The sequence below is a fragment of the Loxodonta africana genome, chromosome 15, assembly GCF_030014295.1.
Source record: "Loxodonta africana isolate mLoxAfr1 chromosome 15, mLoxAfr1.hap2, whole genome shotgun sequence".
Lineage (NCBI taxonomy): Eukaryota > Metazoa > Chordata > Mammalia > Proboscidea > Elephantidae > Loxodonta > Loxodonta africana.
This window is the reverse complement of record NC_087356.1, coordinates 84,989,091-85,015,371: the sequence shown is the minus strand read 5'-3', so window position 1 is coordinate 85,015,371 and position 26,281 is coordinate 84,989,091. Positions and strand designations below refer to the sequence as shown.

At 48.4% G+C, this 26,281-nt stretch overlaps 1 protein-coding gene across 1 annotated transcript in view; it reads left to right on the top strand.

Annotated features, from left to right (window-relative positions):
• The window catches only part of NCAM1 (neural cell adhesion molecule 1), a 75,910-nt gene extending 54,538 nt beyond the window's left edge, over nucleotides 1-21,372 (top strand). The window contains exons 15-20 of the mRNA XM_064268336.1: nucleotides 2,644-2,768; nucleotides 4,447-4,624; nucleotides 15,097-15,304; nucleotides 16,945-17,061; nucleotides 18,271-19,077; nucleotides 20,573-21,372. Coding sequence (XP_064124406.1) covers nucleotides 2,644-2,768; nucleotides 4,447-4,624; nucleotides 15,097-15,304; nucleotides 16,945-17,061; nucleotides 18,271-19,077; nucleotides 20,573-20,696 — 1,559 coding nt within the window. The 3' untranslated portion in view covers nucleotides 20,697-21,372. The remainder of the gene's footprint in view (nucleotides 1-2,643; nucleotides 2,769-4,446; nucleotides 4,625-15,096; nucleotides 15,305-16,944; nucleotides 17,062-18,270; nucleotides 19,078-20,572) is intronic.
• Nucleotides 21,373-26,281: the final 4,909 nt, after the last annotated feature.

Sequence of the window (26,281 nt, the reverse complement as noted above, 5' to 3'; positions counted from 1 at the left end):
CTTGATGAAATTACCTCCTTCTTAGAGCAAATAGGAAACCCTGGTGGTGTAGTGGTTAAGAGTTACAGCTGCTAACCAGAAGGTACAGCAGTTGGAATCCACCAGGCGCTCCTTGGAAACCCTATGAGGCAGCTCTACTCTGTCGTATAGGATCGCTATGAGTCGAAATTGACTCGATGGCAATGGATTTGGCTTTGTAAACCCTGGCGGTGTGATGATTAAGAGCTGCGGCTGCTAACCAAAAGGTGAGCAGTTCAGCTTCACCAGGTGCTCCTTGGAAACCCTATGGGGAGGTTCTACACGTTGCTGTGAGTTGAAATCGACTCGATGGCAACAGTTTGAATTTTTTTTATTTTAGAGCAAATAGACCATTCATCACAGAGCCAGTGTTTTGATTGTGAGTGCAGAAAGTTACAATGATTAATGTCCACTCCCAGTCAGTCTAGGATGACCAAACTTTCTGGTTTGTCTGGGACTAAGGGATTTCCTGGTGTGTGGACTTTCAGTGCTAAAACCTGGAAAACCCCAGGCAAATCAATAATGAATTGGTCACCCTAATTTATTCAGAGAATAGAATTTCTAAAGTTCTACTGCATCTGCTACTCCCATTTGCCCAGCACTGGTGAGTCTACACGCACCCACCCTCTTCTAAAACATTCTCCTTAACATGTTTGGGTTTCTTTTTAGTGCTGCTTATTTATAGTAATAGGGGCATAACTGAGTTTTTGTCTAAGACTTAAAATGATCCAAAAGTATTTGAAACATCTGCATACCTTGACATTATCTAAATGAAATTTCAAATGTTTTCTAATGAATAGTTGGGGCCAGCAGCTAGATAGGGCTTAAACAAGCCTTTGCCTGCAAGCCCCTTTGTCTTTTTATTTGTTTGTATTTTTGTCTGAATTACTGATTTAAGAAAACAAATGGCAAGCACAACCACCCTAAATATTGTACCCCTCAGACTTCAAGATATGTGTCCTCCCTGTGGCAGTGTTTATGTGCCCCCATTACTACAGCTTCTCAAACTTAACGTGCACACGGGTCACCTGGGGATCTTGTTAAAATGCAGGCTGCGTCTCAAAGAAGCTCCCAGGTAGTGTGCATTCTGCTAGCCAGGTCTGAGTAGCAGGGGTCTACGTGAGATTTCTCACTCTCTGGTTCCTCTTTGTATCAAAGGGAGAAGCAGGACACTCAGGCCACATCAAGGTTCCAAAGTGGTTGAATGAGGAGGATGGGCTAGACTCTGATATTGCCAGAAGTCTTCTTACCACTGGCCAAAGGTACACTTTTAGGAGGATTAGGTCCAAGGCCTGGTGACAAGCCCTTCTGTCACATATCTGTGATTCCCTCTTGCAGAGAGCAAGCCAGGGTGATCACCCAGAAGGTAACAGTTTAGCGGCCTTTGCAAGTTTTCTGAAGGCCCCTGGGTGATGCAAATGTTTTGCGCTCAGCTGCTGACCTGAACGTTGGTGGTTCAAACCCACCCAGCAGCACTGTGGAAGAGAAGGCCTGGTGATCTGCGTCCGTTAAGATTACACCAAGAGGACCCTGTGGGGCAATTCTGCTCTGTAACACATGGGGTCATCGTGAGTCGGAATTGACCCACCACCAACTAACAACAATAAGCAAGCATTCTATCTGATGTCCTGATACAGATACAGAGGGCTCATCACGGGGCGGGTAGGATTCCCGAGGTGTTCAATCTTAATTTTAATGTTGGATATCAGATGTTATCTCATCCCATCGCTTTTGGTAGACACTAATGAAGTAGTTTCTTTTAAAGTAAATCAGCATCTGACTCTGAAGAGCTAGCCCAGCTCTTAGTGTTGTCCCATACAAGCTCGTCTGCTTTCTCCATGGTGGATTCACAGTGCTACAAGCTGAGCGTATTCTGCAAATAAAGAGAAACATTGACCTTTTTCTGCAATGCTACATTTTTTTTTTTTTTCCTCTCTCCTCTCACAAAGAAAAAGACTTTCACAATTGTTACTTTAATACAAAGTGCCAAGGATGATCACTCAGTCAGTAGGGCCGTAAAAAGAGGATGCTCACCGGGACAGTGTCTGTGGCAAATGGTGCTTTATTTAATCACAACTGAAAACTCGTCATCGTTGTTGTTGTTTTTAGCTTAATGAATCTAAGTTATAAAATTTAATTCATGAAAAGCAAGTCTGAAGGAGGCAACGCCCCCCTCCCCACCCAGGGATGAGTCATGTATTCAGGGAAGAAACTGGGCCGCTTTGAAAAATTATTTTATGGGTGTAGGTTTTCTACTCAAACACTTGAATTTTCCCATATTTCAGGCTGCTCCTCAAAGTGTATCAGGCTTATGAAAGTTAAATCTACAGTTTTAAGATCAGCTAAAAAGAGAATGCAAGTAGCAGTGAGAGAGACAGAAAACAAAGACTTTGTAATAGGGAGAGTGTTTTCTAGAACATCCCCAAAGGGTATTCCCCGTTTGAGCCAAGTCCGAGGCATCTAACTGGGATACAAAGTTTTATATTTACTGCTTTTTAATAACCATTTGAATTTCTGAGAATACAAGAAAGGAGTCCAGCCCCACCCATCACTGCATCCCATTCTGATGGATTTGATCTTCATGCTCCGGATGAGAATTTCACGTGAATGAACTGGCTGTTTCAGGAGAACCCAGTGCACCGAAACTTGAGGGCCAGATGGGAGAGGATGGAAACTCTATTAAGGTGAACCTGATCAAGCAGGACGATGGTGGCTCCCCCATCAGACACTACCTGGTCAAGTACCGCGCGGTGAGTCCCCACGTTATCCAACCTTCACCCCGAGCCCTGAAGCCCGTGACATCCTCCTTGTTTGGCAGCAACAGTGCAAAGCTGAGTAGGGCAGTGCCAGGACAGTCTTGCTCTGTGTTTGTTACAGATGGCTCATGGGCCCTGGTCAGGGTTTTAAATCCCAAGACTGACCTACAGCTGCTAGGCTGTGTCTACCCAGTAAACCCAGTGCCGTAGAGTCAGTTCCAACTCATAGCCACCGTATAGCGACCCTACTGCTGGGACCATTTTAAAGCCTCTAAAATGACTGTGGAGCCCTGGTGGCACAGTGTTTACGGGCTCAAGCTGCTAACCAAGAAGTCAGCAGTACAAATCCATCAGCCACTCATTGGAAAGCCTATGGGGCAGTTCTACTCTGTCCTATAGGATCGCTATGAGTTGGAATCGAGTCGACAGCAATGGATTTAGTTTTTTGGTTTTTGGAAAATGATTGTGATGGTGACAATCTTAAGCCACAATTGAGTTTTTTTTTGTTTGTTTCTTGAAGTTTGCTGTGAAATTATTTGGCCATTATCTAGTTTTGGTTTTTTTTTTTTTTTTTTTTTTTTGCAAACAATGTCCATATAGCTAGTTACAGCCGCCTTTGGTGAAGTTCTAATCCTGGGTAATGATGAACTTGGCTCCAAGCCTTCTCTTCCCGATCTAGCTCACCGCCAGTGTAAGATTTTCCTCACTCCCCCTTTCATCCCTAACCCCCAAATTGAGAATTACTCTCTCCTTTTTTTTTTTTCCCCGTTGGGTTTTGGAATGACACCTGGCCATTGCCCACCATCTCCATTTGCTGAGAGGTTTAGAGGCATTATCCGAGAACTGGCAATAGCCTCTTGCTAAGATTTCTTAGTAGTAGAAAATAATGAACCACAGAGCATTTTTCTTTCTTCAAATAGCTGCACACACAAAAAAAGAGCTTTTTCCAGGAAACTCCCTTTCTGCCTTTTGATCAGCCTTGGAGTAACATGTGAGTCGTTAACTGGTTAGGCTTACGGAGTGACAAAGCAGCACAGAATGCTACCAGGAGTACTTCTCAGCTGGTGAACAAGACCTGTCAATCCACTCAGCACTCTTTCTTACTGAATTGCTAAGTAATGTGTGGGCCTGGAATAATAAGAAAAGCTTCAGGTTTTTTTTCAGGTGCTCAATAAATGATAGTTTTTATTTTTAATAAAACCCCTGGAATCTACACCAGGTCCACGTGTCAGGGAGGTGAACTGCACACCAGAATGTGAACAACATTCTGAAATATGTCCAGGAACATATCTGTGTTACTGCTTTCTAGAACAGTCCTTTGGTATGTATGCCCAGCATTCTTGAGTGGGGTTGGGCCAGTAGGCAGTGCTTGAGTCCCTCCCTGCATGCCCTCAGGGTTATGGGACATTGACGGATTGGCCCAATGCCACACTAGCATCTGCTGCTGTTTATATTTGCAAACACGCACAGTTGACCTCCGGATATGTGTAATCCTTAGGACTCATCGGGCTGGTAAAGAATAAAGACCATGTCCTATCGCTGCTTTTAATTTTTATTATTTTGTACCAACAGTTGTTGACTCCCTTAAGTTCTGCCTTTTAGCTAGTCTTCCACTGTTTATACCTGAAACTCTCTGGTGTCTTCTATCCTCTTTGCCGTTTTTTCCCAGAAGCTCTCCTCAGAGTGGAAACCAGAGATCAGGCTCCCCTCTGGCAGTGACCACGTCATGCTTAAGTCCCTGGACTGGAATGCAGAGTATGAGGTCTATGTGGTGGCTGAGAACCAGCAGGGAAAGTCCAAGGCGGCTCATTTTGTGTTCAGGACCTCGGCCCAGCCCACCGTCATCCCAGGTATGCCCGCCTCTGCTTCCCGTTAGTCTCCCGCTTTGAATTAACGCACCGGTGCTGCACCTCCTAATGTGCCTGAACGACCCCTGACAACTTGCTTGCTTACAACCATCCTCATGATTGATTGCCCATGCAAAGCTTAGTTTGCTTTGTACCTACTGTGCAGTGGGTTGAGATGTACTGTCCCCCTAGGGAAAGGTCCTGTCTTGCAGGACTGATGCTAAGCCGATCCATGGAACCCTCAGATGGGAAGACCCCCAGCTCCAACCAAGCCTTGGAAGCTGGTCGAGTAAGGATACCTTTTTTGACATCTAATCTGCCATCCACCATTTAATATCAGGACCACATAACTGTTGTTGGAGCGCTTCTATGTGATGCTTGTTTCTCTGCACAACCATGGTCCAAGCCTCTTCTCTGTGGGAGATGGTGCCCAGTTGGTTAGAAATCCTGTCTGCCAAGGGCCTCTCAATTGAAACAAAGATTAAATTGAACCACTTGAAACAGAGCAAGTGGAGAAAATAGATTTTGGAAAACCATCAATTAAAGGCAGTCTCGGCTGCTGGAGACCATGATGGGAGCAGTTCTCCTAGGAGATGCAGATACGTCTCTAGGGATCCAGAAGCAGTGTAAGTGTGGGAATAAAGTGAGAGTTCTGCTTTCCGGCCCAGCTGCCTTTTTGCTGATGGCCACGCTCTTCAGTGACCACATCCCTCAGGACAAATAGAGGTCTTCAACATCACTCTCTGCTCTTCCAAAGCAGCCGAATGCCAACCACAGGCAGGAGAGGGGGGCATAGAATATAATCTGCAGCTTGGCAGAAGGGACCCCATAACTCTCTGCCCTGTTCCAGTATGGTAGAAAGATGGTCCACTCTCTTAGTGGCATTGGTCTGATCCTCCACCCCATCTATAGTGCTTGGCTCAGTTGTCATAATTGCTTCTCCTCGGGGGAGACAGGCCAGCAAGGATGTGGGCTGCCTACCACACAGGCTGTATGTGTGAGTGGGTTAGTCAAGCAGCAACAAAGCAAGAGTTCGGTGTGTGGTTTGCAATGGTCATTTGCACATGAATGTGTGTGTCTGGGAAACATTTGGGGAGCTTCCAGGGAATTGGTAGGTGATTTTTAAAACATCGACCAGACACATCAATTTATCCTTCCCTCTGCATTGTCAGGAAGGCTCCCTAGCACATGCTGGGGGTCTCTGCAGGGATTGGGAAAATGATCAGTGGTGAAGGCAAGTCGCATGGATGGGACTGCAAGAAGTGTTCTCATTTCTGTTTAATGGTATCTCCAAATGGGGGTGGCCCTGGCTCTCCCCAGTCCCTTCTTTCTCTGCATTCCTTCGTCAGTCTTGAAATGAACAGTTTGGTGTGAATGTTCAGATCCACCTGGGACAATGCTTGAGAGCTGGGGAAAGGAGAGGCTGGAGCAACCCCTTTGCAGTATGACAGATTTCTTACCAAATTTGTTCCCTGGGGTAAGACTCGATAGGCAGGCAGGCCTGCAGGGCATACTGTGTGCCTATGCTGGGTACCACCAGCAGCATCAACTTCTGGGATTTGGAGAACAGGGGAAGGGGTGTGTATCAGAGTCAGAAATTCTGGGGAGACCTTGTCCTCCATTGCCATGCCCTCTGGCCATGTCAGAGTCCTTGTTAGGACCCAAGCACCCAGTGGCCACAGGGAACATTGGAGGGGATGCTCACCTGGCCTCCAATGCCTCCATGGCTCTACTGCATAGGTCTTAGAAGGTGCCCAGAGTGGCTCTGTGCTCGGTTGGACTTTCCCGGCCATTGTATCAGGACCTGGGAATAAAGCCTCTGAATTGCACATGTCTCTTTATGGTGAAGTTCTGTGGTTGGCGAGATGGTGGAAGGTAAAGGGCGCAGAGCTAGCTCTCCAGTTGCACTATGGACAGGGGGATCTGTGGAACAGGATGAAAAGTCCAATTTCTCTCTGAAAAGGCTGCCCCCTACCCCTACACATGATTGACTGTCTTGTAGTGCAGTAACCAAACACATATCTACCACCACATGTAAAAACCCTGCCCAGAGGCCAGAAGACCACAGGTAGGCTCGCTGACATACCTAGGAGGCTTTTTGCCTTAGTGAAAGGTTAACACTCTCCTAATGCAACTCTTGTGTTTTACTGTGGAGGCTTCTGTTCTCTCACTTTAATTTCATTTGCTCGCTGACCCCTAACCTCCAGATTAACCCTGCTGTGCTGCTTCTGGCATTGCTGAGCTTCTGAACTGGCCTTATGGTGTTGATACCGCACTGAGCTCTCCTCTAACCTTTGTCGACTTAATTTACTAAATTAAATTAACCTTGGATTCTTGTGTTTTCTACATTTGACCTAATTTGTTTTTTCTTCTTATCTATTTTTCCCCCTCTGTTTCTGTCTCTGCCTTCTCTTCCCTTCTTCCCTCTCTCCTCCCTGTGCCTGTCGTCACACATGTCACCTTGGACGTCACTGGGACATCCCCATGGGCACATTTGTTTTTAAACAACCACATTCTCTCTGGGGACCCATTGTGTGACACCTACAGCGACCTTGGGCGGCTCCTCTGCATCCTACACCTTTGTCGCGTTGCTTCTCTCTGCAGTGACTCCTCTCTTGCTCTGTTAGGAACTTGAAAACAAAACATTAAATCTGCTTAAAAGCCCAGTTCCCATGAGAATGATTAGTGCCCCCTTTGGAAGAACCCACCAGGGCTACCCTGTCCACACGGCCACAGAGCGAGCATTCTATATGGAAGAGGAAGCTTTTGCAATTGGGGAAAGCTTTACCTCCAGATGTTTTACCGTTTACAGATGCATTTATCCCACTAAGGACGGAGCTTGCTCCCTTTTTAATCTCAGCAAAAAATTATTTGAGAGCTCTTTTTCTAAATGCTATAAAAAAGCATTCTGCTAGGTTTCCAGAAAAGTTTCTGCCTATCTGCTACCTGTTGGCATTTTCTGTCCTTACCTAAAAATGACATAGCAGAGAAGATTTCTAAGACCTTCTAGAACTTGCATCAGATTGTTAAAATCACCACATATTCCTCCATTGTAACTCCACACTCCTCCTCCGCCCTTCAGCCTGTGGTTGGCTTCACCTTCATTTAAGTGGCCAGGTTAAAAGAGCCAGACCGATTGTGGTTCTCCTGAGCATTTTGCTAACATGATGGGCAAATTTAAGTCACCCTATTGCCCAAGCAGTGGAAGAACTCTGCTCACTGGCTATTTTCTGGGGCCGATGAAATGTTCTGGAGAGCACTGTGGTCCTGGTATCTAATACGGCACCTTACACGCATCTCTGAACAGAGCCGAGCTGTGACATGCCCAACACGCATTCAGCTTTATAGGTGCGTGTCCCCAGGCTGGGTGACTCCCCCTGGCTGCACAGCGCGTGTCGCAGATTCACACAGAGCTTCCGTGTCTTGGAGGTTATGGCCCAACAGCGACTCATGTTCCGGCTATAAGCATCAGCCCACTAGGACCGAGGCATCCACTGTGAACCAGGCGGGAGTCACACTGCAGAGCAGAATGAGAGGAATGGGCTACTCCTGGACTGCCCAGCCCCAGAACGTGAATAGATTTGGACTCAGTCAGCCTGGCAGGACTTCCCAGATACCCCAGCCTCCTACTGGTCAGTTGGTTGAGTGGCATCACTACAATTCTCGTGAAAAGCCAGCTGTTCCTCTCGTCTGTTGGAGAGTCATTCTCTCCACGTACTAAGGAGGAGAGGTGGGGTGTGTTTGTTAAACCAATCACATTGAGCCCAGGAGTGAGTCCTGCTCAGTAGCATCAGTGTATGTGCTTGGGGATGGACCCGCCACAGAATAAAACTCCCCCTCCCCCTCCACTGTGGTCACATATCATTCTATATATTTCATCTCTGAGCATTTCTGCAGAAGCTTGATTTTTGTTCTTTTTGGTTTCTTTATTATTTTTTTTCTGTTGTTACTGTTTAATGTTCAAGGCTAGCCAGCCACACTGGGCCTTTCCCTTTGGGAGTCCAAAATGACCCCATGCTGTCTGTGGTCTGTGGGGGGCCTAGCCCTCCCTCTTCCCCCCCCCCCCCCCGTGAGGGCGCACACCAGCATTCACAGCCACACCCAGACACCAGGGGGAGAGCATGGACCTGTGGCTCAGGCAGGGCAGCTGCCCCTCATGTCGGCCCCATCTGCTTCCAGGCTAGTACAACCTCTCCCCCAGAGCCCCTGACCTCGCTGCAGACCAGGGCAGTGGAAGCAGGCACAATTCTTAGGCACCATGCAGAGGGGCAGGAGAAGAACATGGCGTCTCCTGGACCTGGCGTAGGAATCACAGAGCAATGAGCAAGAGCTGTAGGAACAGCAAGGGAAGGGCCATCTTCACGCCGGTGATCCAGCCATGTCCTCCTGGCTCCCAGCATGTTCCTGGGACCATCTTGGGCAGCAGGCACATGTATTCACCCCAGGAGGGCTCAGCTCAGTGGTCTCCCTCAGTCCTGGCCCCAGTCCCACCCACAGATGAGGGACAGTGCTGGTGCTTCTGAAGGAACCTTTTGGAGATCTGGCACCTAAAGGGCTGACATGACCCTCTCCCCTGAGGACACCCCAGCAGCCAAGCAAGCCTCAGCTGAAGCAGCTTCAAGGTCATTGCTGTGGGGCCGTTCAACCAACCTCATGGTCCGTCACAGTATGCCTTTGGGGAGACAGCATCAGTGCCCACTCAGCCCCACTGGACGCTGAGTTCTCAGTGAAGGCGAGGCACCAGCCCCACAGGAATCCTTAAGACAAAAGGCTTTCCAAGCTCCCTGCAGGAGTGAGCGCTCTCCACTTCCCAGCTGCCTCCGTCTCTGCACCCTATGTTAGTGCTGTCCACAGACCACAAACCATGGGCTCCATGCTTGTTTGGGGATATTTATACAGCAAGTTTGGATCACATTTTTCTACTAATAAGAATGCTAACATTGTTGTGTAGATAATCAGTGAGGCCTTCATGAAGTTTACACCTTTGCATTATTAAAGGAAGTAATAGTTCATGTGAACTCACCAATGTGTTTTGATTTTATTTGATAATTGTGTGCTCCACAAAGTGTCAGAAATCCTTTCTTTCCACCTCACACGTACCTGGATAACTCTGATTTAAATTGGACCCAAAACCCGTAGCCTGATAAATGGAGTTCTAGCCAAAGGAAATACTTTCTAATGAGGAATAATACATTTTTCTCAGCTATCATTAGAGCTGTTATGGATCATTGGCAACTTGGACTTTCCCAGATCCCAGCAGGGAGTGGGAGGGAAAGTGCCTGTGCAGAACTGGGAGGTGGTCATGTTGGGGGCAGGGGCATGCTCTGGGTCACCAGATCCACAACTCTGTGTAGGTTGGTCCGCTCCCTTTCCTCTCCCTGTCAGAGGCTGACCAGATGCAGAGGAATCCTGTGATACAGACAATCTGAGAGAAGGTTCTCTTTGGTAAACTGTCTCCTGTTTGTAATCACACTTAGTGGACATCTCCTGAGACCAACAGGTCTGCTTGGCAGCTTCTGGGAAGAAGCAAGCAGACATGTACAGGGTTTAGGAGTGAACCAGGACCCCAGCCTGACAGTTCTGAGAACCCGACAGCCATGTGGGAGTGGGAGGGGCCCATTCTGCTGCCCCAGGTCCAGTGACACTGTGACTTGACCCACCCCCCCCCCCAAAAAACCATTGCCGTCAAGTCAATTCTGACTCATAGCGACCCTACAGGACAGAGTAGAACTGCTCTACAGGGTTTCAAAGAAGCGCCTGGTGGATTCAAACTGCAACCTTTTGGTTAGCAGCCATAGCACTTAACCACTATACCACCAGGGTCTCCCGACCCACCTAGGCATCTGTAAAATGTGAGAGCTGTATACTTATACTACGGCTTGTAGGAATGTAGGTGCATGTGGTCTCAGTCTCGGGACAAGCCCATTCCTCTTCAGCGCCAACCTCTCCCACCCTAGGAACCACAAAAGATGGGTGGCCCCGAGCTTCCTAATCTCACTGTACAGGGCCACAGTGACCTCTGAGGTTATCCAAGAACTGCTCCCAGGAAGCATTCTTTGTATGGTTGGTCCAGGGCAAGTTAGTTAAGTGAGGTCAGAGAAAAGACCACAGCAAAGATGGACGAAGGTTGGGCTTCTTTTTTCCTTTGAAAAATGTCACATAAGATACAGGAGATCACCTTTGTCCTTAGCTTTCCCAGGCTAAACAATTCTGTAACGTCTACCGAGAGATAACGAGCATTGACTGGACTTGAATACCCTTTCATCTGTATCCTGGCAGTACCCTTTTTTATAGCTTCTTTTTGTAAAAACTACAAGCATCCTCCCTCCAGCTCCAGGAGCATCTTAATTCCTCTAAAAGTCTAGACTCTTTAACAGTGGTGAACTGGGTGGTGCCTCTTTCTTTGAAGGATCATCTTTGCTTTCTCTCCATCTGTTCAGCATGTCAGTTTGGTCCAGGCCACTGGATGAAACTTCACTGTTCATCCTTAGGGGTCAGATCAAAGGATCAGCTGTTAGTCATTGTAACGCAAAGATAGACTAGAAGACTGAGAACAGTTGTCCTCAAATTTAAGTTTGCCTAAGAAACACCTGGAGTGCTCACTCATATCCTGATTCCTGGGACTCACCTCCAGAGATTCTGATTCAGTAGAACTGGGGAGCCCCAGAATTTGAATGTTTAACAAACCACCCCAGGAATTCTACTGCCAGTGGTGAAACATTGAGAGATAGTATTTATTTTTCACGCAAAAATAAAATTACAAGAATCAGCAATTAGCAATGGAACCTACAGAGCATTTTAGTGTTCCAGGGAAAATCCTTCTCAGTACACACTATAGAGGAAATTGACATTAGGGAACCACGCTCCCCGCAGGACATTCCTGACTGTGGGACATCCGACTTGGAATGACAGGCTCTTATGGTTAAAAAAGACTTGAAGACATCATCTATCCCAGGCCCTGCCCTGCACCCAAGTCTCATCTGGAGCATTACAACATCCCTGCCAAGGGGTTGTCTAGTCTCTACTTGAATGCCTCCAGCAACAGGGAGCTCACCCACCAAGGCAGCTCACAGTATGTTTGAATAGTTCTGTTTGCTTGTTCTTTCTTATATGGAGCTGAAATCTGCCCCTGCCCTAGAACTTCCACCTATTGGTGCCGTACAGAATAAGAGCCCTTATTCCTTTTCGTGCTACACCTTTAAATATTCCAAGGCAGGTTTCTCATCTCCAGGCTAAACCCTCATTCATTTGTTCAACAAATATGTTTCGAACATTTACTATGAGTCAGGTTTGTCCTGGATGCTGGGGAACATAAGGCAGACGGGGAACCTGTAGTAATAATAAGGACATCCTGATGATAATCCTGGTGGTGTAGTAGCTGCTAACCAAAAGTTCAGCAGTTCGGTTCCACCAGGTGTTCCTTGGAAACCCTACGGGGCACTTCTACTCTTAGTCGGAATCGACTTGATGGCAACGAGCTTGGTTTGGTTTGGTTTGATAATAAGCATGGAAATGAAGAAAATGGAGACTGGTGGTGATGTGGATGATATTGGGTGGAGGTGCCTCACTATATAAGAGGTCAGGAGGGGCCCCTCTGAGAAGGTGACATATGAGCTGAGGTCTGCAGGACAACAAAGAGATCCAGGGTGCTCACAGGATGAAGTGTTCCAGGCAAGGCCCTGAGGTGGGAACAGGCTGGGTGTGGTCAGAAGGTAGCACCAAGGCCATCATGGCTGGATGGTGCGCAGTAATCAAGGGGACAGTGCCAAGACAACAGTCAGCAGAGTAGACAGAAGCCACATCACCTGCAGGGACTTTTAGGCCAAGATGAAGAATTTAAATTTTATATCATATGAAATGGGCTACCACTGCCCTAGGTATCCCACTGTTTGCTTTATGCTACAGCTAACATCTTTTCACCATCTGCCTTTTCCTCTGACCCTGAACTTACTCATGATGTGTGGCCTTCAGACCAAGCTTCGGAGCCCACATCAGAAGCTGTTCCAGCTGCCGGCCTTCCCTACACACAGAACCAGTTTTCAATCATTTGTTTTTCATCCTTAAGGATATAATTAGTTCCATAAAACCATATTCACATATAAACCTGTGTTTACTGCAATGGGCTTGGCCATTGATTCCAAGAATACAGGCCCCCCCTCAACTCCCGAGCCCCACAAAAATACGTTTTTAGGCTGTTTCTGCAGGAAGTAGACACTGAACACCTATCAGGACATTGTAGCAGCTTGAGTCCTTTGTCACGGATGAAGAGAAGCCCAAGGCTGAAATTTCTTCCTATTCAGGCAAACAGTTTGGGATTCAGAGGATGAGGCGGGATGTGAGGTCTTCATTTCCTTCTGTGCTTTTTGGGTGGAATCTGTGAGGTCCATGGGAACTTTAATGGATGGACTTGTCTCATGAGACAAACCAGAAACACCTGTGCATTGGTGGCTGCTAAGAAAATGACCTACTGGTTGACTGTTGGGACAGTGGCCAGCTTCCTGCCTCCAGAGCCCAGAGACAAAGTGGCTGGAGCTGGGTCCACCAAGCACAGAGTCCTTTACCAGCCTCGGGGACTTCCTAAGGACATGGCTGGTGTCTTCCATGCAGAGTTAGGAGTGCTGAGCCAGAGAGCCTGAGGAGGAAAGGCTGGCAAGGAAGACCAAAGCCCTAAGGAGCCAAAAATATTTGCAAGATGGGGAGACTCCTCCAGCTCAGACCCATCTGTGCCCAGAGTGCTAAGGAATAGGTTGTGGGTGGTCATCTCTGAGATCTGAGTTGGTGACTCATACCCTGAATTGAAGTTTGAAATAAGGACCAATGGAATGGGACTGTGCTGGAGAAGCCCTGTAGTGCCTGAGCAGACATCCTGAGAGTAGTCCCCCCAAGAATACCGACTGCATGAAAAGAGAAAGGGGTGTGGTCCATTGGTGATGCCAGTTACGTTGGTACAAGGTCCTTCCATTCTCTGGCATGACACATGGCAGCCAGTCCACTGGGCCTGGCCCTGGCACTCCCCAAAGGTATGAATGACTGGATATGGAGTCAGGCTGAGGCAGAGACTGAGGTAGTGGTCACAGACCCTGCTTCCAGCCTTCAGACCTGGGTGATCCCTGTAGCCCTGAGGGCACAAGAAACTTCAGACGAGTCTGGTCGTGGGGTGGACTGTTGATTCTGGCACCACGTCCTTCCATAAGAATGGATCAGAAACGCCCAGGTTTCCATCGGGGTCGTTGTTTCTGCATTGGCTTATGTGCAGAGATGGAGAGCTCACATGGGTTCTTCCTTCCCTCCCCACAACCGCTCGTCTCCCAGATGTTGATGGGAATCACAAAGGGGGTGGCAGGTACACCCAGATGACTGACGTCAATCATGACCATGCAGATGAGCACCTGGGCTTCCAGGGAGCTGAGCCAGGAGCCCTCTTGTGATGCCATCCATAGCCCAAACCCTTGAGGGGACTGGATGGACACCAGAGGAGTAAGACACAGAGTCAGAATCATTCAAAGTGAGCCCTGCCAGAGGTGGGGTGCTGGGTACTGCATGAATGTGAGGGGTGCGTCCATCTGTGGTGGACCTTTGTCCTGCACATGAGCATGCCTGTCCTTGTGGGTGTGCGTCTCTGCGTGAGGCGGCTGGCTTCCCTGAAGTCTCATCCAAGCCTGCCTGGTCTCCCAGATGGTGAGTATCCCCAGACCTTTCATCTTGCCCACCAGGCCTGGGGATGCCTCCAGAGTCACCCTTTTGTCTTCCTGGGTGGCAGTGAAGAAGGATAAGCCATGAACCCAGTGTAGTTCAATGTAGAGCTCCTTCGGAGCCTTTCCTAAAGAGAGGGAGACGAAGTGGGGTAGTGCACTGGGGGGTCCTATTACACCTGATGTCCCCACAAGCCTAAAGGAAGCCTTAGGGACTCTCTGCCCCTCCCCCCCCACCCCCACCCAGTAATACTCCTCCTAACTACTCCCAGGAGCAACAGTCCAGCCTGGACCAGTCACGCCTGCCTGCCTGCCTACGCTGCAAAGCCATTAGCAGTTCCCCCTGGCCCAGGGAAAACATAGCAGAACCCTCCACTGTCCCAACTGCTCCATCACCTGGTGTCTTCAGACCCGGACTGGCTAGGCTCAGCCTGCTCCCGGGGCTCATGGGAAGACCAGCTGAATGTGATCTGGGAGAGGCTCAGGTAGAGGTCAGAGATAGAGATGTGGCTCCAGTTCCCTCTCTCGTCCTGATTGTGGGAGCCTCGTTGCCTTCCGTGCATCTGTGTGATGAGGCTGCCATCCCCCCTCTACAGGGATACAGAGAGATCCTTGTCTCAACACCTGGGCATACAAAGACCCCAGGGAAGGTGTTGCTCTGGGCATGAATGCCATGACTTTGTCATATGGGTCCTACCCCATCCCCAGGGACAGTTGCTCTCTGGAGCCCAAGGGCGGTCTCACAGTCTGTTAACTGTTGGCCATCTCTCTCTCCCACTCAAGCCAACGGCAGCCCCACCTCAGGCCTGAGCACTGGGGCCATCGTGGGCATCCTTATTGTCATCTTTGTACTGCTCTTGGTGGTTGTGGACATCACCTGCTACTTCCTGAACAAGTGTGGCCTGCTCATGTGCATCGCTGTCAACCTGTGTGGGAAAGCCGGGCCCGGGGCCAAGGGCAAGGACATGGAGGAGGGCAAAGCTGCCTTCTCGTGAGTACAGCCCCTCCTGCCTCCGCTGAGGTCTGGTCTCTGCCCCTAGTCCTGGGAGGCTAGCAACTGTGCCACTTCTGAGCCATCAGCTGGAATCTTTTCCTCAGCTTTATGGCGACCCCATGTGTGTCAGTGTAGAACTGTGCTCCATATGGTTTTCAACGACTGATTTTTCAGACATAGATCGCCAGGCCTTTCTTCTGAGGTACCTCTGGGTGGACTCCAACCTCCAACCTTTCAGCTAGCAGCCCTGCACGTTTGCACTACCCATGAGTCAGATTCCACTCAGCAACAACTGGTTTATGGTTTTCCTCAGCTTCAATTTCCCCGTTTGGAAACCCCCAAGGGGAAGAAGGAATTAGAATAATTTTCTCAAAGCATAGTCTTTGGAGGTACCTGTTTGAAAAGCAGATTCTTGGGCCCAACCCCAGATCTAGTATACTAGGATTTCACCAAAGCTTGAAAATCCCTGCACTGGTAAAAAATGAGCAGAATTGTCAGAGCTGATCCTGGAAAGGAGCTGGAATGAGGGAGCCAGCTTTTGAGGAACACATTCATTCATATATCATTCAGCAACTATTTATCAAGCAGCTACTATGGCCAAGACAGCACTCTCCCCAGGCACTACTGTACTATAGTAAAACAGTTGTCATGATCCATCCTGTTGTCATGGATCTGATGATCCAGATGCTATCCTCTCCAACATCTGTGGGGAAACAGATCCTGAGCCAATTAGAGAGCCTTCTCAGACTGTCAATGGGTGGAGCTGAGCTACAGCAAGCAGGGAAGGGCTCTGAGCAAGAAAATAAGTTGTACTCAGCGTTCTCCAGAGAAACAGAACCAATAGGATCGATCTATATCTATCTATCTACCTTTTATCTATCTATCTGTGAAGAGATTTATTTTAAGGAATTAGCTCATGGAATTGTGCGAGCCAGTAAGTCCAAAGTCAGGCGGCAGGCTGAAAACTCTGGCAGGATACCTATGATACAGGCTTGAGGCTGGATTTCTTCTCCCATGGAAAACTCAGTTTTTCCTCTTTAGACCTTTAATTGATTGGATGAGCCCCATCCCCCCCACATTATGGAGGGTAATCTGCTTTACTTAGAGTCAGCTGATTGTAAACGTTAATCACATCAACAAAATACCTTCACAGCAACATCTATAGAGTTGACCAAACAACTGGGCACCAAAGCCTTGCCAGTTGACACAAAATTAACCATCACACGTGTACACATATGTACACATACATACTTGCATGCCCATATATATGCAAATAATCTATGTGCAAATTATCTACAGGCTCTATCTGTGCTAGCCACTGTGCTGAGCACTTTGCATACATTATCTCATTTAAGTCTCATAACAACTAGATGAGGTAGATATTATCTGCCCCATTTTACAGATGAGAAAACTGAGACGAAGTGTAATTAAATCAGATGCTCAAGGGCACACAGCCATCAAGGGTTGGAGCTGAGACTTGGGAACTTGTGCCTGGCTCTGGAGTGCCTATGCTCCCCGCCCCATAGCAAGCCTGAGCCCCCACTGACTGCTGAGGAAGCCCACCTCCCAGCCCTTGGACTAAACCTAGGTGCCCTGATCCATAGCTGGGGCTCTAACTAGCAGAACTCTCTTCACAGGAAAGATGAGTCCAAGGAGCCCATTGTGGAGGTGCGAACTGAGGAGGAGCGGACCCCAAACCATGATGGAGGGAAACACACAGAACCCAACGAGACCACACCGCTGACGGAGCCCGAGTATGTGGGTCGGGTGGGGCCTACACCTTCTCAGTAGAGCCCCACTTCATCTACCCTACCCACATCTGCCTTGCTTCCCACCTGCAGCTCCCAGCCAGGCCAGGATTTTGGAGCCCTTGGCCGGAAGACTCACTTGACCAAGAAATGCCTGGCCTCATTCTCTCCTTGTAGAAACCCTGGTGGTATAGTGGTTAAGGGCTACAGCTGCTAACCAAGAGGTTGGCAGTTTGAATCCACCAGGTGCTCCTTGGAAACCATATAGGGCCGTTCTACTCTGTCCTATAGGGTTGCTGTGAGTCGGAATTGACTCAACGGCAAAGGGTTTGTTTTTTTTCTTTTTTCTTTCTTTTTTATTCTCTCCTTAGAGAGAAAGCATTCTCAGTTACATTGGGGATGGCTATGGAGGGGCCCTTAAGAGGCTCCTTGGATAAATGGGGATCCCTAGGTTCTGTTCCCACATTACATATACATCCTGGAAATGGCGTAAGAAGATGACACCTCACTGAGAGAGGCTGACCTTCGAGAAGCAGAGCAGATTCTGCGTAGGACTTCTTAGAATTCTAGGGTTTCCTGTTTTCTTCCCAAAAGGGCAAGGGAAGTTGGGAACCTGGTAAAGTTCCCTGGCCTCCCTGTTGTCTGAAGCCTCGGGGTCCTCAGAGACCCTGACCAGCTACAGTGGCACTGCCTGCCTGGCCATCCTGGGTATTCTAGGTTTGGAGGGAATGGAGTTGAATGGAACCACAGATCATAGGGGCCATTTAGGGTCACATCGTCTACCTATTCCTGACCTTCCGCATCATTGCCTGTGGAGTGGTGCAGGGCGGCTGGGCCCAGCTACTCAGGACCTATGGAGCCTTCGTGGGTGGACACTGAACTGAAGGTTCTTCTCCGTGAGTGGATATTTAGGACGGGTCTATAGGGAGAAAGAGCCCTGTGCAGAGAGCTGGAGGGCAGGCAGCAGGGAAGGAGGGCTGTAGGTCCCTGGTAGAGATGCCGTGTATCTCTGTTGTCTCCTGTGTCCTCTTCTGCCTGTCTGGGCATGTGCTTCTTCTTGGCGTCCTCATCTCTCTGTGGGCCTGTATCCATGTGTGCACGAAGCTGCATGCCCCACCCCATGGCCCTTCTCCTGGCTTCTGCCCTTCTTCCCCTGCTTCTCTGTCACGTCTCGGCTTCATTGTCTGTTCTCTCTACTTCCTGTCCTCCCCACAGGCTGCCTGCTGACACCACAGCCACTGTTGAGGACATGCTGCCTTCTGTCACCACCGTTACCACTAACTCTGACACTATCACCGAAACCTTTGCTACTGCTCAGAACAGCCCCACCAGTGAGACCACAACCCTCACTTCCAGTATTGCCCCTCCAGCCACGGCCATGCCTGACTCAAACTCTGTGCCGGGCCAGGCCGCCCCCTCCAAGGGGCCTGGTGTCTCGGCCTCCTCCCCACCCCCAGCTTCGGCCCCCAAGGTTGCCCCCCTCGTTGACCTGAGCGACACCCCGGCCTCAGCTCCTGCCACTAGCAATTTGTCTTCTAGTGTCCTGGCCAACCAGGGGGCTGTCCTCAGCCCCAGCACTCTTGCCAGTGTGGGTGAGGCCCCCAAGGCCCCTCCTGTGAGCAAGCCAGCCTCCAGCCCAGCCCCCGCCCCAGCTGGGGCAGCTAGCCCCCTAGCAGCAGCAGCTGCCACTGCCACAGAAGCCCCCCAAGGCAAGCAGGAGACTCCCAGCACCAAAGGCGAGGACCCGGAACCCACCCAGCCTGGCCGTGCGAAGAGCCCGGCCGAGGCAGCCCTGGCTAGCCCGAAGAGCGAGGCTGTCTCCATCAGCGTCACAAACCCTTCCCAGGGCGAGGACTTTAAAATGGACGAAGGGAACTTCAAGACCCCAGATATTGACCTTGCAAAGGATGTTTTTGAAGCCCTGGGTTCTCCTGCTCCCGCCGCCAGGGCCAGTGGACAAGCCCCTGAGCTTGCTCCTTCCACTGCAGACAGCTCTGTCTCGCCTGCACCAGCCAAGACCGAGTACGGCTTCTCTCTGTCTGCTGTCGTCGGGTTGTGTCCCGTGGTGGTGTGCGTTTGTGCTGTGCTGTGTCCTCCTTGTTAGATGTGTCTTCAGGCTAATCCAGGGCTTCTCTGAGGCGACTGTCAACCAAGGGGCTAGGAGAAGGCAGAGAGAACGGAGCAGGCAGCTGGGCCCAGGGAGCAGCCTCCTGCTCACTAATTAGGCCATGTTAATTATGCTTTATCCTTCTCGTCCTAGCAGTGGCTTCCGTTGTCCCTGGGGGGGAACCTCGCAGCAGGGCCACCAATGAGCATAACTTGAGAGGCCAGCTAAGGAGGCCACGGTACCCGCATCAGGTGCCCTGGGGCCGACACATTAGCCGGTGCCATCTTGAGCCCCCCTCCCCCACCAGAAAGGCAGGAAGCAAAGAGGTAGACCCCGAGGCCTGGGTTTGAGAGGATATGGTCCAGTGGCCCCACCACACTTTGGCTGAGAAGCCCGCACCCCATTCCCCGCCTTGACTCTCCCGCCCTTGGAGAGGCTGGGAAGACGCAGGGCTCCAAATACTAAGTGGCTGTTGGGTCTTTAAGTTCAAGGGAAGGTCTTTAACCTCACAGGTTTCTTAAATGCAATCCCAAAATACCGTAGCACCCACTGACCCTGGCTCTGTACCTGCCCCAGGTGCATCCTTAGACCTGACTCCTGTTCCTGGGACTGGCAGAGGCAGGAGGCAGACCTAGATTTTTCTAGAGGCTCCTATGACTGCCACCCAGATAAGTTGCCACCAAGAGCTGCAAGCAGAGTTGTGCCCGGACGCCTCGATTTCACAGGGTGTAAAAGGGCTCCAACAGCCCTGCCCACTGAGCCCCTGCAGACTCCCATGCTATCCTTTCTCACAGCAAGCGAGCCCACTCTGGCCTCTCACCAGACTCCCATGGGAAGCTGCTTCAGTTAAAAAGAGCACTTTCTCATCTTACCCAGGCAAGCCATAGCACAGGAAATCCAGAGCACAGGGTGGAGTGGGCCAGGGTTCAGGCAAGGGCAGGTTCTTTGCAAAGGGGCCCCGTAGAGTCAGTCCTGGAAGGGCTGGCTCAGGATGCCTCCTTTATATCAAGCTGAGCTGCCGCTGCTTCAGCTGATCAGGGTGAGGGAAAGGCTGTATCTGCCACCACATTCCGCCACCCCAGACAAAGGCAGAGCCCCCGCCATCGGTTTAGGGCTGGAATAGGGGAGGGCTGAATTCTCCAGCTCAGCGGCTCTTTGCCTTGGCTGCGCATTAGAATCTTCCATGCTTCTAAAAGTCGCCATGTCCAGACCATACTGCAGACCAAGAGTCTGGAGCTCTGGGTGCAGGACCCTGGCAGCAGTGACCCTTAGAGTTCCTGGGTGATTCTGACAAGTAGCTGCGCGGTTGGAGACCAGCGCTATAGTGGCGCCCCTCCTGAGGGCTGGCTGAAGGGGCGAGTTGGTTGTGGAACATGGCTTCAGTGGTGCTCTTTTCCCGATTCTCTACAGGAAGGGCCCTGTAGAAGCAAAGTCGGAGTGCCAAGAGACAGAAGCGAAGCCAGCGCCGCCAGCTGAAGTCAAGACGGTCCCCAACGATGCCACACAGACAAAGGAGAACGAGAGCAAAGCATGATGGGTGTTGAGCAGCAAGCAAAGATCTAAATAGTGACACAACAACTTCACCAGAGCATTTCCAATTATCTCTCTCTCACACACACATCATTCCTCTAGTGTCTTTTGCCTTTAAAAAACAAAAACAAAACAGATAAACATGGGATCTCCTTTTTGTAGGTTTATAGAAAGGGTTCCTTTGTTGCACATTGACTTGTCGGAAAATGAGACAAAAAGGTTAAACCCACAGCCAAACTAGGACACTCCGTTCCCTGAAACCATTTAGAAATCAAACAAAAGGACCCCAAATTAAGAATCTAGGAAGCTCAGAATAAATCTAGGTTCAAGAAGACCACACTTGGTGTTACCCAATTGGCATAGATCAGTTTCGAAAAAATACTTCCAGGCACTAAGACAAACCGAATGAACAAAGTCCACAGTTTATTTTTATACTTTCAGTCGAGTTTGAACTCTGTAAAACCTCATAAGTAAGTTATAATTTCTGTTCACTTTGTATTTGTTCAGTATGCAAAGTGCGTCACCCTTTCTAGCTGAATTCAATTCCCACGTAGACTCTTGTTTTGTAGGAAGAATGCCAAACTGCAGCTTCTGGGGGTAGATTTCAATTTGCAGTATTCGGACTTCTTTTTCTTTCTCTTCTTTTTTTTTTTTTCCACACCCCCTCTTTCCATCGATTTTGTTTTCCAGTGTTTACAGATTGACAAACATTTGACTTTGGTTGTGTTTAAATGTCCATGTAAAATAGCTGCCTTTTTTTTTTTTTTTAAGTAACAAATACCACCTAGAGGTGGTAGGATCATTACAGGCTTGCTTTAGCACAGGACACCTTTACAAAATATGGTTGTTTACAGTGGCTCTTCCCCCATTCTGATTTGAATTTTTTTTTGCCTGGGTCCAGCTCAGGCTTCCCATTCTGGAGTGGCTTTGCTGTTTGGTTTTCGGTTCTTTTGGTTTTTCCTCGGGGGTTAGACCACTTCCTGATGAACCACCATTTGCCTAAGTCTGTGACAAAGGATCTCCTCTCCAGGCGTTCTTGCCCTTCCTTCTGAAGGACTCAGTAGGCTTTGTTGAATGAAACAGAGAAGATTGTATATTTGGGGCTGGTCTTGGTGAACACATTTTTTTTTTTTTTTTTTACCCCAAACATCCCCTTTTTGTAGAAAGCCAAATAAAATATATACATGCAATTTCCTTTTGAGCCCAGAATCTAGATTTGAGCAGAAGAACACACGTGCTTCAGGGAATTAGTGTCTTTTTTTGGAAATCTGTTGAAGTAACATCGGCCTTCTGTTCACTTAGGCAGCATTGGTAGAAAAAAAAAGGAAAAAATATACAACCTGCTGTCCTGAGTCATAACACAACTTTCCTGGACTGGGAACCAAGTGGGGGTGGGAAATACAGGAACTTTAAGGGGGATGGGAGGGGGGAGAAGGGAAAAGCCAGCCCTTTGTATAGAAATTTTGCTTTTTTTTTTTTCTCATTCTACTTTAGAACTGCAAGCTTGTGCACTGTGGATGCGTGAATATTTAGTGTGAAACGTGTTTTTGTCATAGTATTGAAATAAAACTTCAACATAGTTTGGTTGTGGAAGGTATAGGAGATAGTTCAGAAAAAAAAAATCAGGAAAAAAGTCTTAGAAGGAATCGAAGCCTTTAAACAAAGAAAATGAAATAAAAATGATTATGACGAGAAAGATAATGCTAAGTAAACAGAAATCAGTACCCCGGCATGCGTTCCTTTCCTGAAGTGCAGAACGGTGAGAGGTTAGGACGGCAGGACCGCCTCGGAGACCGTTATTCTCCAGGCCACACGCTCCCATGTTCTGACAATTCTGCAGTCTGATCAGTGGCGATGCTAGATGATCATTTCAAACTGTGAAAAATAATGGTCTTGTCATTTGCTAAATGTGGGATTATTTTGCATTTTCTCAGCTCCTAGGGATGGAAATGGAGGATCCCAGCATACTCAGCCCTAGCCCCTTGACTCTAGGGCTTGCACAAATCTATGGTCCAAAGGCACAGGCCCTCAGGAAGAAAGTAAACTGAAGACAGTTCTAGAGCACACACAGAATGGGAAAAGCTTGGATGTCTGAAACAGGGAGGACCCAGGAGGAGGGGTGGCTCTGCCAGTCACCAGATTGTTCAGTGGAATCAGTTTCCTGTCTTGTGATGTTAATGGCTTTGGCCAACTTAGCCAAGCCCAAACCGTACCTCACCAAGACTGGGCACTTCACTCCAGGTAGTTGTGGTTAGGAAAACTGATTTCAGTTCTGATGGTTAGGAAGAGACCAAGGTGTAGTCATCCTTCCCTCAGATAACCCAGCCCAGGGCAGTTGACACGCCCCTTCCCCAGAACCCTGGCTTCACCATTAGCTGGAACCCAAGACTTTGCCCACATTTTGGTCTGCCCCTCTCCCATAACACAGTATAGGTTTGTCTCAGCATGTTGAACTTTCCTTTCTTTTTACAAAATCAAAGAGCAACGCTTTCTCTACAATCCATGAGGGAGCCATTTTATTTCCCAGATGTTCTAACTTTCATGTTAAGAGATAAAAGCTTATCCTTTCCCTTTTTTTTAATTTTTTGGAGGCGGATCAACTCGTATCAGTTTCCGATGTCTCTATGTGTCTATATGTGTATGTGCCATACATGTATATTCACATAAATACCGGCATGGCCAGGTTCTGCTGGAACGGCACTTAGGTGCCATGTGTAGGGTCTCCCAACCCTGAAGGGCCGCAGTATACATAGTGCAGCTTTTGACGTGGCACTCTATTTTCACATTTTTCTACGGAGCCTTCCAAAATCCCAGGTTTTCACTCTAGGCTGTCTGTCTGGATGGTGGTTTTCAGACCTCCATTAACATCCCTACCCAGCATTCCCTACTTCGAGGGCCTTCTCTCTTGTTACAAAACTTTTTACCAAGTGAAACATCGAGACCACCTTTGTTTCCATTCTCACTGGTGTAAATACTGAGTACTAACTGAGAATTTTGACTTTGCATTCTGTCAGAGTACTTGTGTTCAATAAAAATGGAAAGAAAAAAAAAGTATGGTCAAACTGGGATTTATTTTGATTCAGCGAGAGGATGTTACGTGAATCAAACATCCAAGTGTCTGTGGTTGTGCTGAGCACCAGCTACCAGTTGCCGTCGAGTCGACCCCGACTCATGGCGACCCCACATGTGTCAGAGCAGAACTGTGCTCCATAGGGTTTTCAATGGCTGATTTTCTGGAAGTAGATCACCAGGCCTTCCTTCTTCCAAGGTAGCTCTGGGTGGACTAGAACCGCCAACATTTTAGTTAGCAGCCAAGCCCATTAACCATCTGCCTCACTCAGTGACACCATTGCAGAGCAAGGTCACTTAAACTCAGGGTCTTGAATTCACATTGCCTGAATGATGGCTTCTCATTTTTTTTCTCACTGCTTGATAGAGGAGCCCTAGTTTAGAAGGGCCAGGTGTCGGATGCAGAAAGATTTCACTCAAATCCTAGTTCTTTCACTTCCTGACTGACTTTGGGAAAGTTGTTTACTCTCCCTGAGACTGTTTCCTCTTTTGATGAATAAGAAATACCTAGCTAATAGAGTTGAGGTATTGGTTAATGAATGAAACAATGTATGAGTACCTTTTTGGCACATAGTAGGTACTCAGCATAGGGTAGTTATTGCAGTTGAAATACCAGGTGTGTGAGACTGTTCAGACCCAATTGGAATTCAATCAACCCCTGAACTCCAGGGGTCCTACAATAAGACAGACAGATGAGACTTGTTCAAGAGAAAGTGATACCTCCCTCTCATTACTTTGCCATATTTCTCAACCTTTAGAGCATTAATTCAGCCCCTGGAATTTATTAGTCTCCGAGCTAGACAAAGAGCGAAGAAACATTTGCCTCAACTCAAAATTATTTTGCATATGATACTGACTGGATGTATCTGGAGGAAGCAACCACTAGAATGGGAATTATCTATCAAACTATTGAACTGTGGAATCAGGAGTTCCTAGAGAAGATTCGTTCATAGAGCCAGGACTAGGTGATACAAAATGTAAGGAGGCCGTCACTCTCAGGTGCCGACTCGGCACTTACACAATGCTTCGAGTGACGCCTCCATAGATCTGTGCTCTAGGCGCCTCGCTTGCCTCCCCCTGGTCCCTGCCCTGGGTCAGTGGAGACATCTCCTAGGTGCCATTCATCCCCAGGATTTGTCCCTTCATTGGCCCCAGGACCTATTGTAATGAGACAGAGCCACATGACATCTATGTGGTTTCCTGTGCCACAAAATTCGAGCATGCATATGGTGGGGTGGATAGGGGGAGATAAATCACATTGCTTATTAAGATTTGGAGGAAACCTGAAAAGATAACCTGTCCATTGATCCAGGAGGGCTTGCTTCCAGAGCCTTCCTCCTCCAGGCTAGTTTCTCAGATTCCCTCAGTAATTTATTCAGCATCTCATTAAGTACAGCAGTGATATAGCAGTGAATGAAACAACCCTCATGGAACCTACACTCAGTATCGGGGTGGGACGGTCAATAAACACACCAATACCTAATGTACTGTGGTAGCCCTTTTCCTTCTTCCAGGAACGTGGCAGGATTGCACTTACCTGCCCACTGGAAAGAAGCCCTGGTAGCTTAATGGTTAAGTACTATGGCTGCTAACCAAAAGGTCGGTAGTTCAAATCCACCAGGCGCTCCTTGGAAACTCTACGGGGCAGTTCTACTCTGTCCTATAGGGCCGCTATGAGTCGGAATCGACTCGATGGCACTGGGTTTTGTTTTTCGGGTTTTTTTGCCCTCTGGAAGGTAGACGTGGCCATGTGACTTGCTCTGGTCAATGGGAAATGAGCAGAAATTGTGTATGTCTCATCTAGGCAGAGCATTTGACAGCCAATGTATGTCTTCCACAGTTCCCTTCCCAATGGTCCAGATGGTGGGCATGCCACCAACCTGGGCCCAGACTGAGGGGATGTGACTAGAGCCTCCAGCAGATGGAGATGAGTGTGTGTGAGGAATAAACCTTGTGGTGGGCCGAAGGGAGGGGAGCAGGATGTGTGTGTGTGTCTGTGTGTGTATTACACACTTAACTGATATAAATGATGCAATGCAAATACTACACTGTAATGAATGTTGAAATTTCACATATTCAGTTGATACGAATGCTATGGTTCATTTCTGCCAAACTGATATTCACAATCAGCCTGTGATTGAGTGAGGCTCCAGCGCGGATGTTGGTTAACATATTCATTTGTGCTGAGGAGTAAGATGAGAGTGAAGCAATGAAGGTGTGTGCCAGAGCTTCCCTCATTTACCGGGGGCAGCGTCTGCCTTGCTGAATCGGATGGGAACGTTTGAACACTAAAGAAGAATGCTGCCTGGATTTTTGTGCGTTACTCTCAATGTAATGACTGCAAGCATGGCACACTTTTAAATTTAACCTGTGTCATGAGTAGTTTTGCCATCACTTGTTTAAGTGTAGACAAGAACCAAAAAAACAACCCGATCAACCCTTAATCTGTAGCATTTACTGATTTCAGTGAAATGTAAATACTCCCAGTGTGGCTGGTTTCAACGTGTTGTCACTGATTGA